The 17,399-nt window shown below is 36.4% G+C and overlaps 1 protein-coding gene across 13 annotated transcripts in view; it reads left to right on the plus strand.

Annotated features, from left to right (window-relative positions):
* Positions 1-17,399, plus strand: part of DMD (dystrophin) — a 1,176,091-nt gene that overhangs the window by 1,051,382 nt on the left and 107,310 nt on the right. For 11 of the 13 annotated variants that reach the window (XM_065677219.1, XM_065677216.1, XM_065677227.1 and 8 more), the window contains one exon: positions 3,966-4,026. In XM_065677219.1, coding sequence (XP_065533291.1) covers positions 3,966-4,026 — 61 coding nt within the window. Of the gene's footprint in view, positions 1-3,965; positions 4,027-12,393; positions 12,454-16,662; positions 16,748-17,399 lie in introns of those variants that run through there. The other 2 variants (XM_065677222.1, XM_065677220.1) reach the window with 2 other exon arrangements.

The following is a 17,399-nucleotide window of genomic DNA, read 5'->3' on the forward strand; positions in this document are numbered from 1 at the left end:
TTGCAGGGAAGAAGGGAGTGTTTGGGTTTAAGAACAGCAGAATTCAAGCAGAGAAGGAGCTATCTCAGAAATGCTCATGAATCCATCCATGTGTGCACCACTATGAGCACGGGCTTGGAGCAGAATAGACTTCATGCTGTGTAGTCCTTATGAAAGACAGGTTTTGATTGATGTTCCTACCTTGTAAATTCTAAATTGTGTGGTTGATGTATTCTGACATCAGTTTCTCAACTACACAGTGCAACACTAGATCTCAGTGCTACGCAATGCAGACTGATTGTTCTTTGGTCTCGCTTAGTACAATAATAAATGCACATAACTTAGAAATCAATTCTCTGTAAATTGGGGGGGAGAGGGAATCATATTTTACAGATGTGTACTGACATTTGTTGCAAAGGATCTCAAAGAACTAATAAATTATGCAAACACTTCTATCGTGCCACTGTCATGCAGGCATACATATTGGAGATGGCATCCTGCCAGCGTATATCATGAACTGATAATGGAGAGAAAACATTGCTTTAGCATATTCTCTCAGGATGAGATGCATAAGCTCTTTATAGTCTGTGAAGAGCAATATATTCTCATTTATAATGGTGTAATTTGAAAATAATTAGAATAGTACACGATGCATCTTCTTTGAAAGGTTAGGGTACCTTACACAGATGTGAACTTCCAATTCTTGGGAATCAGAGTCTTTCCAGATGCAAAGACTGTCTCATCATTTCATCCTCCCTGTCTGCCTTTATCTGAAGGCACCAACTCCATCCCTTGTGGCAGTTAAAATAATTGGTATGAAACCAAATCTTATGTGAATAAATAAACAAATTTCGAGCTCTATGTTTGCATAAAGATACTAATGATGATAATGCTAGGTAGAACAATATAAGTCATCCAGGTAGAGTTCCTAGGCTGAATAAGTGAATTGCCATTATTTAAACATTAATGTAATTAAGCAACTTTCTGAATTACAGCTATTGTGGCCACCAAGCAGGTAGTGCAGCTCTTGATTTTTAGCATAAAAATGAGCTCATCTTTAACTATCATAATGCTGATGCTGGAATGCATATATGATAAATACAGTAGATTTCTAAGAAAAAAAAAGTAATTGAGAAGACACATGTAAAACTGCACAGCATATGGGTACTAGGCAGTGCTACTTTATGGTTTCTTTTCTAAAACTGTTTCACAATACTTTAACCTCTAGTTACAAATAGGAGTCAAAAGATTTTATTTGTATTTAGAACTGAAAATGTAAACTTGTGCCATTATAGAGTGACTAAAAGTGTGTGCTATGTAAATAACGACCACTGAGAGCAACTTCTAAATGTGGCCATACTAAATTTACTCTTTAAATCGCTGGAGGAGAAATAGTTTACTATTAGTAAACATACATGTATTTTTCATTAAGTTTGTAGTGCTAAAGTGAAATATTTATGATTATTTTTGTAATATCAACACAGATAAAATTATGTTATCATCCCATGTAATATTTCAGTCAGGTCCCTGCATAGATTAAAACATTGCTGATGTTCAGAGAGCCAGCATGCTACCATTTCATTTTACATTCTGCAAACAAATAAGGACGTACATGGGCTTACTGTCAAGAACTGTGTTCACCTAGGTTGAATATGCAAAACAAGTTATATGTATTAGCACACCATCAGAAAGAAGAAAAAACCTCCCAAATTAGGTAACCATTAAAATGTATATCAATATAAATAAAGCATAGGAAAATTTAAATTCACTCTTAAAATGCCTATATTTTGTTGTAGTATTTGACACTAGCTAACAGTATTGCAAGTAGCTGGGTTTATGGTAATTCTTAGGCTGTGCAAGGTAGAATAATAAAACACTTTTGGATTACACTTAGCAAACAGGAAGATACATGCTTCTTGAGTGCTGTAGCACACAAGGATACTACAGTGTCATACAAGAAGAGTCTTTGCTAGCAAGAGTTTCAGATTTACTACTAAAATGGTCTGAAACGGGAATTAAATATATATGTCCATTACCTGCACTAGGTTTGTAATAGTAAATCTGTACTGGTAACAAGAGATAAGAAACAGCTGTTCTCAGCCTCTGGGCTTCTGCCAAAAATGAAATTATTATTCTCTTAGCATAGCTGTAAAAGTACCATGTATTTTGTCAACTCAAATTTATGCAAGGCTAGAATCATCCAGAAAACTAAAAGTGTCTTACAGACAGCTACAGAGCAATCTCTTGAAGGAACACTAAATCCAATTATGCAGAACACCATGGAATTGTTTGTTATTCCTATAGCACTTAGTTCTCATGAAAGCAAAGTACTTCTTACCTTTCTAATGTATCAAGAATACTACCATATGTAAGATTCTGTAATAGCAAATTAGGACTGCAAAGCTCTTGCCAAGATTAATTCAGAAGCAACAGAAGAAATACACCTTCAAAAAAAATATGCAGCAATGTATTCTTTCATTTAAGTACTGAATGAAAACAAACCTTAAAGTGGAAGAACTGTAGCTCAGTGGTATTTCCATTGGGAATATTGATGATTGTTTAGGAGAGAAATAGGTAAAGTCAGTTTTTAGTTAATACTGAAGGGTATTTTACTTTCAAAAATTATAACTTGGTATAATTCTATTCAGATTAGTCCTCAGATAATACCAGTTCCCAAGGGTAAGAAACCTTATCATTGTCACTGAGTAGGAATTTTAAAACTATTTGATGGAACACATATTAACACGCAGGTTAGTATTACTGAATAAAAACATACAAAGGAATTGATAGCATAAAAATTCTAATCTATGTCTAACTACTTTGCTTCAATTTCCTACCCCCTGGACTGTGATTTGTTGACTTTAATAAAGTATCTGCATCTTGGGAGTGGCGTTTTTAAAGTATCTATTTTGAATAAGAGAGGGAAAGAAAATACTCAGAGCCAAATAGCAACTAATTACTAGTTGTCTTGGTAACAATTGATCTCCTTTGTGAACAGCAGGGGTCACTAAAAAGAAGGGTTACACTGGGTAAAGCCAACAGGCTGCTTTTTTCCCCCAATAGATCACTTTTCATATATTTTCTTTTTTAATCACTATATTAAAAAAGAAAATTCTTGGTCCTACTGGGCTTGACAGATAACAGATTCTTAACAAAAACAATTATCTTTCCAATTATGGCCTAAACACTATGTTATCTCTGCGTATAATAAAACTTATAATAAAAAATAAATTTATAATTGTTTTGCCAGCAATGAGTTTTATAGGAAGCATTGTTACAAAATGTTTTCATTATATTGTAAACTGATGTTGATATATAACACTGTGATAGCCAAGAGCAAGTCATGTAATTTTCTCTCCATTTCTTGTGATCACACTGTCACTTTCCCCATTATTTGCTGTTACTGGAAGTCAGTAAGACACAATTAGTAATGTGAAGAAATAAAAATTAAATTGTTCTCTGTTTAGAACAAGTCAACATGAGAAAAAATAAAACACTTGGGTGGTCTCTCAGTGTAACTTCAGTCAATGTAAAATGTAAACAAGCATGTAATTCTGTTCCTAGAAAGATGCAAAGCAGTGACCACACAATGAAAGAAATTGAAGAAAACTCAGTCACATTAGCAGGAGCAACCCTGCAAAAGAACATGCCATACAGACTGTGCACTCTGCTTCCTATCTGTCCTGTAAGCTTAGTGGTCAAGGAGGGGTTTTTTTGGTATATAATCTCTGCTGCTGAATGAGTGCAGCTTCTCTCAGATTACGACAGAAATTTCAGAACAGCAGGGTAATCCATCCTGCCTTCATGGGCAACTGAGCAAGCAGACCTGTATCAGCGCAGCCAAATGTAAAACAGCAATTCTAGAGATTAACATTGTCTTTCCTGTTTGCTTTAAACTTGACCTCCATGTTTCTGTTCTAGGTATGTTTGTATGTATGACTGTATGTTTGCAGTTATTTATTTATTTGTTTGTTTGTTGTTAACAGCTTCTGTCCAAGGCCCCTGGGAGAGGGCAATCTCACCAAACAAAGTGCCGTATTATATCAAGTGAGTATAAATAGTAATTCATTCCAGCTATTTACATTTGTCATTTAGAAGGATAGTTAGTAATTTTCTTAGATTTTCATGAACTGCTCTTATGTTGTCTAAATGGAAAAACAAAAAGGAGTGAAGGGTGTAATACATTTCAAATAAGTGTGCTAGTTATTTAAAAGCCCAGTTTGATGCACTGATTTGTAAGTTGTTTTGGTTTTTACTACTGTTAAGTAATCAAACTAAGAAAAGCTTTGGGATCTCTGGCTTGAGGAATGGCAAGGGACAAATTAGTCCCTATGGACTGTTCTTTTAGAGTTCAGTTCCCAAATTAATCTAGTTTGCTTTGTGTATGCATAACAAATGAGAAGAAAATAAAAATAATAATAATAATTTTGAAACACCTGCTTCTAATGCCCTAAACAGAACCATTACACAGCAGATAAGAAAGAAGTTTTAGTGCATTTTCTTTCTCTTTTTACTTCTTTATTATCTGTAATATGTGCCTTGAACTAATTGTATGTAACTTCTGAAGGAAATGTGATGCAACACCTGTGACTGAGACTGTAGTGCAAGTAACTGAAAGACAGGTGTTGTTTAATACACACATTCACATGGTTTCTTGTTATATTTCCCAAACACTTGGCAAACTCAACTAGTGTCATTGAAGCAACCTGGTTGCAGATGGCTCTTGCAATGGCACTTCAGTTGCAACTTTCACAACAAGGTGAACTACTACAGTACCTTCAGAACAAGCATTTTAGTTCCACATGAAGAAGACTTAAGTCTGTAGTGCATTTAGAGGTACAGCTATACCTGGCTAAGTTGGCTTAATTTTGCATTGAATGTGTAATTTTTCTGATGTCTGTATTTGGCTATGAATAATGAACAGTCACAAGGAAGCTAGAAAGCTCTATCAAGGAGGAGGGACAATCTACAGTAGACAAATGCTGGAAAGCATTTATGGCACAACTATGAAGGAAAAGATCTTCCTCTTCTCTTTGCTCTGGTATAACTTGCCATTACAGGGAGAGATGCCTTGGCAGTTCTTAATGTAGGCACAAGATGCATTTCATGCTGTGCTTCCCAACTCGCTCTATGTTACTCGCACCCAGTAGCTATGGATAACTGTTGACCCTGTGCTAAAATTGCCAGTGATGCTCTTGCTTATTCCTTACTAGCTTTTAGTCTTCTGTTCCTGGCCATTTACACATTCCAAGGAATAAATTTGTTTCATTTTGTTCAGCTTCAAAAGTGTATTAACAGCCGTAATGAGTTGTAGCATTATGTCATGGATTCTGACGACTCTACCAATTTGTCGTGAATGACTGATTTAGATTGCTTTAAGAATCACCATCAAAGGTATTATTAGTAAAAGTGGGTTTAATATGATTTTGTTAAAGTGTGACTAAGCAGAGTTTGACGGCAAGGTTCACTCCATTATTTATTACATGGAAGAAACACATGGAGGAAATTGAGTTCAGATTGAGCTAGAATGATTTACGCAGAGACTGGAGACACAAAAGGGTGAGGAAGACCCTCCCTGTAAGTCACAAGGTTCAGAATGGACCCTGTTGCTTTCTAAACTCCTTCTCCAAGAGGAATCTAGGTGTGGCTGGATCCAGACTTAGTCCTAGACTTGGTCAACAATTTATGTCTAAAGGACTATATATGCAAAGTTTGTAATAATTGAGTAGTTACGTGGAATACTAATGTTTCAGTAGTATTAATTCAGTATGCTATCAGTCACTTACCAAGGAGCTGTCGCATGTAAGGGGTCTCTCTGCTTGGGTAAGGAAGGATCTCTTAGTCTCAGGTAAAGAATCTTAAACCTTAAGAGGTGCCCCTACTCAAGGGGAGAGTCACCATGCAATCCAGCTGCAATTCAGGCAGAGCTCAAACTGGGCTCATCCAAATATCTGCTGTTGGTAAAAGGTGTCTCTGCCTCAAGGAGCAACCTTGAGAAGTATCCCAGCTCAGGGGAGGTCACCACCATGCAGCCCCGCTGCTCAGCTGGGAGAGCTCAAAGGCAGCTCATGTAGGCTTTCATGGTTATGGACCATGTGGTGGTTGGCTTGTAGTCAAACTGCATACAATGGGAAAGGTATGCAGGAGAGTCCTTATACCTACAACTTGCTTTGTTCCTTGATAAATGAGCCTTGTAAAAGACAGCTGCTATTCATGCAGTAATCACATGATTGGTGTTCCAAGCTCATGTGCACCGATGTTCACTGGGTCATCTGCTCCTTTGTGGGTTTCCTACAGGAATTCTTGTCCCAGCTACAGCTCAGACCTTTAACTTCTTTGAAGACTGTGCCAAAGTAGTGCTAGTTTGTTTAAAAGGTCAAGTGCATCCAACACACATTACTAGTTTAATTAAAGCTTAAATTCAGCCACATCTTTTACAGAAAAACTTGCTTTCCTTGAGGTGTAAAACAAAATAGTGAAGTTTTAATGAACCCTAGTAAACTGTTACATCTGTTCTCTTTCCCAGTGGCCCTTAGCCATTTTTCTTTTCATTAATTCTGATCACTCATATTTCATATTTGCACACAACTAAATTGTTTTCTGTACCATTCTGGCTTTTAAACTTAGCACATGATTTCTTTAATCTTTGACCTATTACTTTCATATTAGTTGTTAATTTTCTAAAAGAGCTTCCATGAAGACTAAGCAGCTACAGATAGCGTTCTCTTCATGTTTACATAATCTTCTTTCTGTTATTTATGTAGACTATTGGAGCTAGCCCCCTTCATTAACCAGATTTCCTACACGTTTTATTGGTTTTCATTTTATCTGGTTTTCCCTTGATACTTAACTGCTTTATCTCATTTTCACATTTTGAGTGACATAGCATTTGATAAATGCATAAATCAGGCACTACTTAGTGCTAAATCTTCAGTAGCAGTGTTTGCTTACTGCTAGGTATCTTCAAGCCTTGTGATTTTCCTGGTAAATAGTTCATTTTTATACAGTTGATTAATCTGTAGCACCTACTTACCTCTAAACTATCACTTCAGTAATTCCTTCTTGAGATTATTCACAACAGGTTTTTTGATTTTTTTTTTTTCCAAATTGTAGTCCTGTAGGCATCACTGCCATAGAAAATATTGACAGTGTACAACCTGTTTCAGTATTCCCAGGCTCTGCCATTTTGTAGTTTCTTGGTCTTCTTTCATTAGACTGCATGAAAATTGCAGTCTAATGGCCGTGCACCAGCTGCAGCATTCTGGTGGATTTCCTTCCACTCTTTATGTGCTTCCCTCCTTATTGAGATGATAAACTAGGCCAACAGTTCAGCACCACCTCTCTCTTCCCCAGAAAGCTGAGAAATCACATTTTTGTGTTCCAGGACAGCAGAAGTATTATGGCTTCCCAAGTGCCCAGTGGACATTGCTTCCTGGGTACTGAGCACATGCCCAGCACACAAGGTGCTACTGAGTTAAAAAACTCCATTTTGCCTCTGGATTAAAACATTTAAAATTGCTCAAAGCCACATTTTATCCAACCGTTTTCTTTTTGATCTTTTTTATCCCTTGATATATTTCTTGTAAAGGTTTTATTAGATTAAAAAAAAAGGAGAGGAATATAAAAAAAAAATAGTTTTCAGTTTAATTAGTCCTATTCTTTGAAGACCTTGATCCTACTCTTACTGGTGTTCAACCCAGAAAATGGGTAGGTAGAAGCAGGCACAGGCATGTCTGTACTCATTAATAATGCTTTAGGTATTCATTAAAATTTCTAAATTTAAGTTTTTGGAAGACAAAACAGGCAATTACTGTACCTCAGAAATCCGAAATGCAAATGGAAAAAAAATGCATAGCACAAAGACTACTGAACATGCATCGAAAGATTAAAAAAGTCTCAAATTCCGAAAAGGACAGATAATGAAGGTAGGAGTCTGCAGATTTTAACATCATAATTCAGGTCGGATCGCATTTAGCAGAGCTCACCCTATGATGAAAGGGATCTCACGTGTGCACACATGCACATTCTTATCTTTCAATGGAGCAGATAGAGGGGCTGCCCCAAAGCAGTGATAGATAGCAACATCATATGTCTAATTTGGATTTTGCAACACCTAAAGAAGCATTCAGTCATATTACACAACCCAATTCCTCTTCAGTGTCCATCCTCCTGGGGCACGAGGGAATATTAAGCAGCTATAGTCTGAGTCATGTTGGCATCTCTCGTGTATGGCTTATCCTGCACTCAGTTGCCATGTCCATTACACAGTGCTAGGAGATCTCTGTTGCCTTGGAGTAAAGAGGAGATGGATTGAAGTCTGCAACATACTTTGTCTCTAAAAGAAATAATTCAGTAGTCCTGCAATTATGATGTGTTGAAATTTAGTAGGTGTGACTCCTGTATTTGTACTAATCTTTGACATTATTCTTCCTCTCTATAACTGACTTGACAGTTAATAGTGTCTGTCTTCTTACCCTCTTGCTGTGCCTATTCTTTTGAAGGATTTAAAATGCTTCTGCAAAAATACAGTAGTCTTTCATCTCAGCACTTCCCACAAAGGAAGCCTTCCAAGTTATTTCCCAGCCAAGCTTATTTTCTTACACAGATTATAGCAGTTCACTGAACTTTGTCCTGCTGAGGACAAAGCTGGATTCTCAGGAGCATAGATTTGACTCCTTGAGAAGATCTGCATGAGCCTATCTATACAAATTGAGCTATGCAGTGAGCTAACTCCAAGGACTGTGCATCTCCACTTGCTTGTTCTCTTCCACATTGTAGTTTCCTGTGAGAACATTTGACTTGCATTAAATGTATCAGCTTGTGACATATACTTTTGCTAGTTTTAGATTCTGCAGTCTTTCCATACCACACTAGAGATCTAAGCAGTTTCTATAAACGTACTTCTTTGTTGTCTTAACTTTTAATCTCCCTTTTAATTGTTGTTAATCATGCAGAATTTCAACACAGAAAAAAGCTAAGAGCCCTGAGTTTTCATTGTAAAAGCAAACAGGTTAAGCCATGATTCTTTCACTTTTGTTCAAGAGAGACAGGATAAGTGAATCTATCTGAATTAAATTTTAAGAGAAAATAAAGCAAAGAGTTGCTGTTCTGGTAAAACCACTTGGGTTAATTGTTTCTTCTGCATAATATAGATAAGTACAAGACAAAAAAGCAAGAAGGAAGTATCTGTCAGATAGAGCAGAGAGGGGCATGGAGGACCATAAATAAGTGATACATAGTGACTGAATCTGTGAGCAGCCTCTGAAAACCGTATGTATGGCTGGCAGCTAACCTATCTATCAAGTACCGGAAGGGTATTACTGTTCTGGCTTCTTAAGTGCGCAGCCATTATGATCTTTTCCTGTCATTCAGTTCTGATCTGTCCATATGAAAATTGAAACTATTGTGAAGGAAAGAAAAAGTATAATACTTTTCAGACTGCCTTTATTATCATGCTGTCTAGCATAAAAACCTAACTGAAATATCTGATATTTCTTAGAGGTTTGTCCAAGTGGAGAGTTTTTCTTTATCATTTGCAGGGCTATGAAGCCTCGGTTCTAAAACTTGTCACAAAAATTTAAACTCAGAGTGTAAATAAATGAGAATTGAGCCTTTATCTATAAAATGAAAGTGGAGGTTATAAACAGATGTGTTCCTGCTGACTGAGAAGGAGCACTTGGGGAAGGTACCGTGGGTCTGCTTTTTGTTACCCTCTGTCAGCAGGGAGTTACTGCCCTCACATGTGAAGTAACTGAATGAGATTTAATTTGTTTTGAAATGAATTATAATTACTCAGCATCAGTTTTATCATATCCTTGCGGGTGCAGGGTCTGGGGACAGGGCTTTAACCAGTCATTAAGGGCAATAACTGATGGAAACCACATGCTTTCCCACCGTAACAGTGTGTAACATACTGCCTGCTCTGGGGGGCAGAGCAGCTTCCTCAGGTGCTTACACAGGGCTTACAGAACTTGGTCCTCGTGATGTGACAATGCTCATACGTAAGTGAACAGTAAATTTCTGAAGCTTTGGTGTCAAATTCTTTCAGTACAAATTTTCATGAAGACTGTATAGAGTTAAGCATTATGCAGAGGTCAAATAGTGCAGGGATAATTTTAATTTCATGTTAAATCTTAAAATGTGTTATGCAGGGAATAAGTAAGAGAATTTTACATGGAATTTGGCTCTCCTATTTTCCCAATTAAAAGGAACATATCACCATTTAAAATCCATTAAATCCAGCTACTCACTGTTTCCAGCTTTCAGGCTCAACTGTTTTTGTACGCAGTAATGTGAAAAGAAAACTTTTGATACTGTACAAGGAGTTCCTATCTTTATAGAGTAATAGAATATAATTACATAACCTTAAATATTTACTTTTATTGTAGCTGAAATTGTTATATTTATTGTAAGCTGATGTGATTTTTGCTTGAATTTCACCTTGTACTTCATTTCTGTTCGCTCCATTTTACTTCAGTTGTTAAATGTTGCCTGACTACATTTAACAACTGCAGTAAATTAATAAAACATTAACATAGCCAATACAATTTTTACAAATTTGAATGACATCTATACAATATAGTCCTATTTTATAGAGTATATGCCAGATCTTCCATAACAAAGTAGATTTTACAGCTGCTCCTGATATCTAAAATATACTGCCATATGCATCAAGCCAATTTTTTTATGCATTGTGTGCTTAATGAGCAGGATTCAAAAATAGGAATTATGTTTGATTTCCACTGGAATGCTTTGAACTTGAAAAGATTAGACACATTAAGGGAAAAAATAGAATGATTTGCCTGTCAGACTTGCCATTTTTTTAAAGATCAATTACATACTTAATTTAGATGACAAAGAGGAGATAGCTTCTGACAACTGTCCAATGAAATCTTCAAGGAAATGGGGAACAATATCTCACATTTTTTACATATTCTTGTTTTACCAAGAAGTCTCATAATTCCTTTGTTTCCTCCGAAGACTGACAGCTTCTCCGAAGCAGCACTTGCCACATCCATTGTCTTCCTTGTCCTTGGTTCAGTGTCCCTTCTGATGCAGCTAGCACCACAAATAAGCAGACAAATTATTTCCCCATGTGAGAAAAAATTTCATCCATATAATAAGAGGCAGCACTAAATTGATCCCTCTTCACCTACTGAGCCTTCTTTGTCTTCTTCATGATCTTATCAGTCTGATACAAGGCAGAACTATAATTTATATTTTTGTGTTAAGAAATGTTTCAATACCAATGGAAAAAGTAGTGGATATAGGCACATATGATGTACATTACCATGTATTCACCATGGATGCACAGACTTTTGTAGGCTGTGTAATGCTCTCATATTGGCATCCAGGGTGATGCAATAATCAAGAGAAGACTGAGAAGGCAATAATCAGCCATATCAGCTGAGCTGCTTCTGGTCCTCTAAGGTGCTCATCTGTCAGGGCAAGGTCAGATTTTTTCCCAGATTGATTTTTTTTTTCCTGAAATGAACTCACTGAAGCTGCTGAATCTCTCTTGCATTTGTTCTTTCTCTGACCTTCTGAGGTGCCACTTCTACAGACTGAAACAAGTTCCTATTTTTCAGAATTTTCTCCTCCTGTCTTGACACATTTTTTGTTCTGAGACATTTGTTTAGTCTTCTCGTATTGAATCATAACTGCTGATTATTTGACCCATTTTTCTCCTTATTGAATTCCTCTCAGTAACTTCTTTTTTCCTTGTCAGATACAAGCTGAAATCAGTTCTGTATTGCACATCAGTTCTGCAATATCCTTATCTTTAGACCTTCAATCCTGAAAACTAATTTTGCGTATATTTATGCTTAAGGGTTATAGATTCTAAGGGAGACGCAAAATTAATTGAGAACTGCATAAATGTGCGTAAAGTTGCGTTTAGACCTAAGTAAAGATTTTAAGCAATAGGTTAGGAATTATCAAATAGTCTGTATTCATTTTGCTGACTTCTTATTTTCTGATTTAGAAGTTGAACTTTATGAGTTAAATTACAATTTCCAACATGATCTATAGGTTTGGCACCCTCTTGTATGCTACATACTTGCTTTGAGTTTCAAGTATTCATCAGTTAAATTTTTACATTAGGAAAGATAGCTAGATGGCTAGAAAAACAAACCATTAAAAAAAAAAAAAGTATCACATCTCTGAGAAAATTGTTTTCCTTACAAGTAGTTTTGATGAGGCAAGAGTTCATGTTTTTTCTGTAACAGTTGAGCTCGGAAATGAGATCATGGTACAACACAACAGATAGTCAAGTAGTACTCTTTATGTAACCAGCCTAGTACACTTACGGAATAGCATCTATAGCCTACTGAGTAGAGTAGTGAACAGAGGTCAAACTTTGTTACCTAACACTTACTCATTCTCTGTGTCTCAGACCTCCCTCCTCTTTTCCAGCAGGGACAGAATTTGTTTGCATAAATGCTGTATGTGTTAGGCTGGGGGACCTGAGGTGGATACAAGCTCACTTAATGCAGCAATAAACTGCCAAGAATGAAGGTTGCTGTAAATATGTCCGAAGTTGTTTTACATTTACATAATTCACACTTTATAATGTGAACTTGCACACTACCATGTTAATGAAACTATGGTAAATTAATGCAGGGGGGGGGGGGGTGTGGTTAACATATTTGAATTTTCACGCAGCAGGTAAAGGTTGTAAAAAAAATCTAAATATCTAACCACATGACAATTCAGTCTCATTCAGGTATTTTGTATTTATCTAGATGCCTCCTAGGAAGCTTTCTGATATTTTAATGTTTAAGTAGGAAAAAAGGCTTTAGATAACTGGCTACTAAGTAGCCCAGATTGCCTTTTGAATTTCAGTATGTAGCTGTCTCCTGTTTTTCAAGATGCTCTTTCTGTTCACTACTGCAGAGCTAATACAGGAGTAGAAGGGCAAAGATACATTTTTCTGTGCTTCATTTTTAACCAACTTAACGCCTTTTTTTTTTTTTCTCTCGCTTAAACAGTGTATTATTGGTGAAAATGTAAAACTTAACTTGAGGGTTATGATTCCCTGCATGAAGCATAATTAGAAAAATTGCTAGAAAGAGGTTGCAGGCATGGAGTTAAACTTCAAAGGGCTAGCTAGAAAACTGCTGTGTTTGACTTGGGAACAGATGACTTCATACAAACATCTCTGTATCACCAACATGAAAAACTGTGTTCAAATTTTAATCACAGCCCAAAGCATTTCTAGTGGGACATGGGTGTAATATTTTGTTCATAATTAGGAGACACCTTTGCAGCAGGAAATATCCCATACACATCTCAGGGGTCATACAAATGTATTGGGTTTGTTCCAGTATTTTAGCTGTGGTGAACTGAAAATGTGGAATAAACAAGTATGAGGAAGACAAAAAGTAAGATATTAAATTTCAATTGAATAAAAATACTTTAATACTAAAATAAGTTTTGCTTCCAAGACGTATTTTCCAGTCCACCATCTACCATCCTGGAGGTCCTGTAGGCAAACTGATACACATTTTAACACCATAAAGAATGTGACAAAAAGCTAAAGGATTCTACTGAATACTGAAATGCTGAAAAGCTGCACCTTTGTTAGAAAATCAGAAGCTGCATTTGTCCTCCCAGATCACTGATTTTTATCTACTATTTCATTTTCAGTTTAACTCTTCTTAATTGCATATAGCTTTAGGGCTTCATCAGTGGCAACATTGCTGGCTGACCTCACCTACACTTCTAGAAAACACAGAAAAAGTTAAAGCAACTGAAAATCCTACCAGATACTAGCAACAGCAGCAACAGGAGTAAGCAGATTACAGCCATAGAAAAGACTGTAAATGCACCTAAGGAAATCTGTGTATAATTTAGTTTCAGATATAACCATAGAGATAATAGCAATATGAAGTAAACTCATAAGCAAATCTTCCCTCAACTAAAACTTCACTTGAAGGCTTAAAAATATGAATTTGATAGGAATCTTAACGTTAAAATCATGTTATATGCACATATATGCATTCCATTTACTGCTGGGACTACCTCTGCCCAAACAGTTAAGGAACAATTTGGAAAGTGTTTAAACCAAAGCCCTGTCACTGAGGGGGTTTTTTTAACCATGTTTGCTGCAAATTCCTGGAATCTCTAACTCATGTACTGCCTTTGATAAGTGTGATTAAACAGCTAAACTTCAAGAAGTTCTGAAGTAAACAAGCTTGCATTTAGGGTAGGTTTTCTTACATCTTGATTAGAATTTTGCATGTTAATAATTTGCATTTCATTTAGTTTTGTGTTTAAAAGCATCCCCTACTTCCATTTTATCACCAGCTCCAGTCATATTACAGTTGCCAGTTTTACTTAGAAAACTTCATTAGTATATGAGAAGTTCTAAAATGATTTTTTTTTTGTATTTATCCGCTTTTAGCTATAACAGTGATGTTCAAGTATTTTTATTGCTGTGTTTTGCTGAATCTTGGCTATAAAAATGTAGTGAGTGTATATTAAAAGTTTGCTTTCATGACACAATGTTGATATTCTGTGTGTCCTTTGTAAGACAATGCTAGTTCAAGTTTGTTAAAAAATCATTCTGAAATTAAGCAGTTTAAAACATAAAACTAAATTATGTAGCGCAACTATCATTCAGAAATATTCACTAACCCAAATCTATAGTGGTTTGGATATTTCTTTTTAAATCTAAACTTCACAATGACAATTTCAGTAGGTATAGAGAGCTTGCATTTATATTTTAAAAATAACTGTATGTTTTCTGAAAAGAAACCCCATGATTTTCATAATTGCCTTTGATGTGAAGCAGAAAAGAAAAGCTGGCTCTATGTGACAGCCCTGTTCAGTACTTTCAGAGGTAACTGAAAAGCGCATTAGACAGCTCTGAATTTTGTTGTTTCTAGATTATATCTTTATCTTGAATTATTCCTAAAGTTCTTCTAACTGCCCACCTGAATGATCTTCAATTTCAATGTTTTTCAATTGTGGGTTTTGTTTTGGTTTGTTTGTTTGGGGGCGTTTTTGTTTTGTTTTGTTTTGTTTTGTGTGAATACCATTTAGAAATTAGCCAAAAAAAAGAAAAAAAAAAAAACAGGAGACTATTCACCAATGACAGACCATATGGTCTGTCCGCAACAGAGGAAAAGCATGTTCATCAAACTGCTGCCCTACTAATGTGCAGCATTAAGAAGTCAAAGCAAAAGGCTTGTCACAGTGAGGAAAATAAGGGTTAGAAGCATTGTTTGAAGATGAAAATTCACATTTTAAGCACGCTTCCTTTGAGATCATAGCAAGTTTCTTGATCAGTTACAGATAACGTATTTCAAAACAAGGAATGGGAAGAATGACACTTAGAACATCAAATAGGTGGATGTTAGAGAACAAGTCTATTTGCTTAGCTTTTTCAGTCTCTTAAGACATCAGGAGCATATCAAAATGACTCAAGATGTTAGTAATCTGTTTTCTTTGACGGTTATCTACAGCGTCTTTCCTTACATGAGAGTCTTTTTCTTCAGAACTGCCCTTGATAAAACAAATCTTTTCTCCGACACTGTTCCATATCCAGAACATTGCCCTCTTTTTTCCTGGAATTTGTGTCAATTTCCAGTATATGTTTTTTTCCTCCCATTTTTTTCTAGCTTCTGGACCATTTTCTCACTAAAAGAGCTCTTAATAAGGTCACTAACAATTTCCTGTTGTCCAGCTCCAAGAATCTTCAGTGTTCACATTCTTCTCGGTCATTCCACCACTTCCAACAAACCATCTTCCTGCTGCCCTTTCCTTTCTTCTCTTGGCTTGTTGTTAGGCTTTGCCTTGTAATAATTTACCACTCACTTTTTCTGCATCTTCCTTTTGCCTTCTAATTAACCCTTTGCAGTGCCAGACCTCCTGCTGGCAACACTTCTTCTGGCCCATCACCCTGTTTATCCTACTTACACTGCTTTTAGCCTTCAGTCCCTGCACATATCCCAGTATTAACCCCAGTACCTTTTCTTTCAGAGTTTTGTTTCACTTACTTGTGCTGATGACTTTTAAACTTGCTAATTGCAGACTTCTTTCCTGTCTTCTTTATAGTGCTCCCCATTACATGTTTAAGTCCCAAGCTCAAAAAGACTAAACCATATGTTTTCTTTCAAATCTCAGTGTTTCTCTGTTGACAGTTCCAAGATTTAACATATTTTTCTGCCTCTGTTAGCTGTCCTTCCAGTCTCCTACATGCCTACTTACACGTTTAGTGTTGCTTATCCTTACAATATTTTATCTCCTTTTCCTGTGCCAAACAAGTATTTTTTCTGATTTCTGCTTAAAATTATCTTCTTCTGAGAGATTTTTACTGAGTACTCAGTTACTCTGATTAGCAGTAATCTAATTCAGCCTCAGCTATTTCTTGCTTATTAAAGAATGTTGTGTTCACTGTATTACCAATACTCATAAAATTAATTGTAACAGCCCAGAGTATTTTGCCACATGAATGATGAAATATGTGAGAAGAACTTAGAAACTGTTTGAGGCACTGTTGTTCACTCCATCACCTAATTTCAGAGTAAAATTTGGAGCAGCTTTATTGCTTGGTTGGTTACCACTGTATGAGTTTTACTGTACCTCTGCACAAAAGGCAGATACTTTTCACATTCAACCTGTTCATGTGGATTAACAGAGAATTTTAAGGAACAGCAAAACCACATCTTTCTTAACTAGGTGTCTGACCTGTCTTGAAGAAGACTGAAGTGATTGATCTACATCCCTCAGAAGTCCCGACTCCAGCAGGCTCCGTTAACTTAAACTCCCTCAAATTCTTTGTCACTGTCCTGGTTTCAGCTGTAATAGTAATTTTTTTTTTTTTCCCCTTTCCAGTAGCTGGTGCAGTGCTGTGAGAGGTGGGGAGGAGGGGTGTGAGCTAGAGTCTGCATGCTGCTGAGTTACCGTCTGGGTCTAAACCTGGACAGTCCCTCAGTGTTGGCAGGGGCTGACATTGCCAGAAATACCACTTTCTTGTCTGGGGAGCCTGGAGACTGGACCATAAAAAGCTAATTGTCTTGGTAATAATGTTTAGTAACAATTTTCTGGGAGACAGGTGTCTCAAATTATTTTCTCTATTTCAGATATATTCCATACATTCTAGCCTTTGTATCCTTGCAACATTAGGGAGGAAACTAGTTTAGTTTACAGTGTCAGTTTGTTGACACGTATTAGCTCCATATTTGTTAATACTGTTTGCTTCTAGCTCCCTCCGAATTTCAACTAGTTGCTAAAGATTTTTCCAGCTGAGTGGAAAAGGTTCTGAGATAATGTACCATTGGGCAGGGTACTGAAGAAATATGAATTAGTCGTGAGATCGCTGACTCTCAAGAGCAACAGGCTGCTTCATGGCTACCCACCACACCACGTATTCAGCAGTAGCACATAAGCACACTTGTATTCTCTACCTTTTCTAT

This window comes from Lathamus discolor, chromosome 4, assembly GCF_037157495.1.
Source record: "Lathamus discolor isolate bLatDis1 chromosome 4, bLatDis1.hap1, whole genome shotgun sequence".
In the NCBI taxonomy this organism is placed as follows: domain Eukaryota; kingdom Metazoa; phylum Chordata; class Aves; order Psittaciformes; family Psittacidae; genus Lathamus; species Lathamus discolor.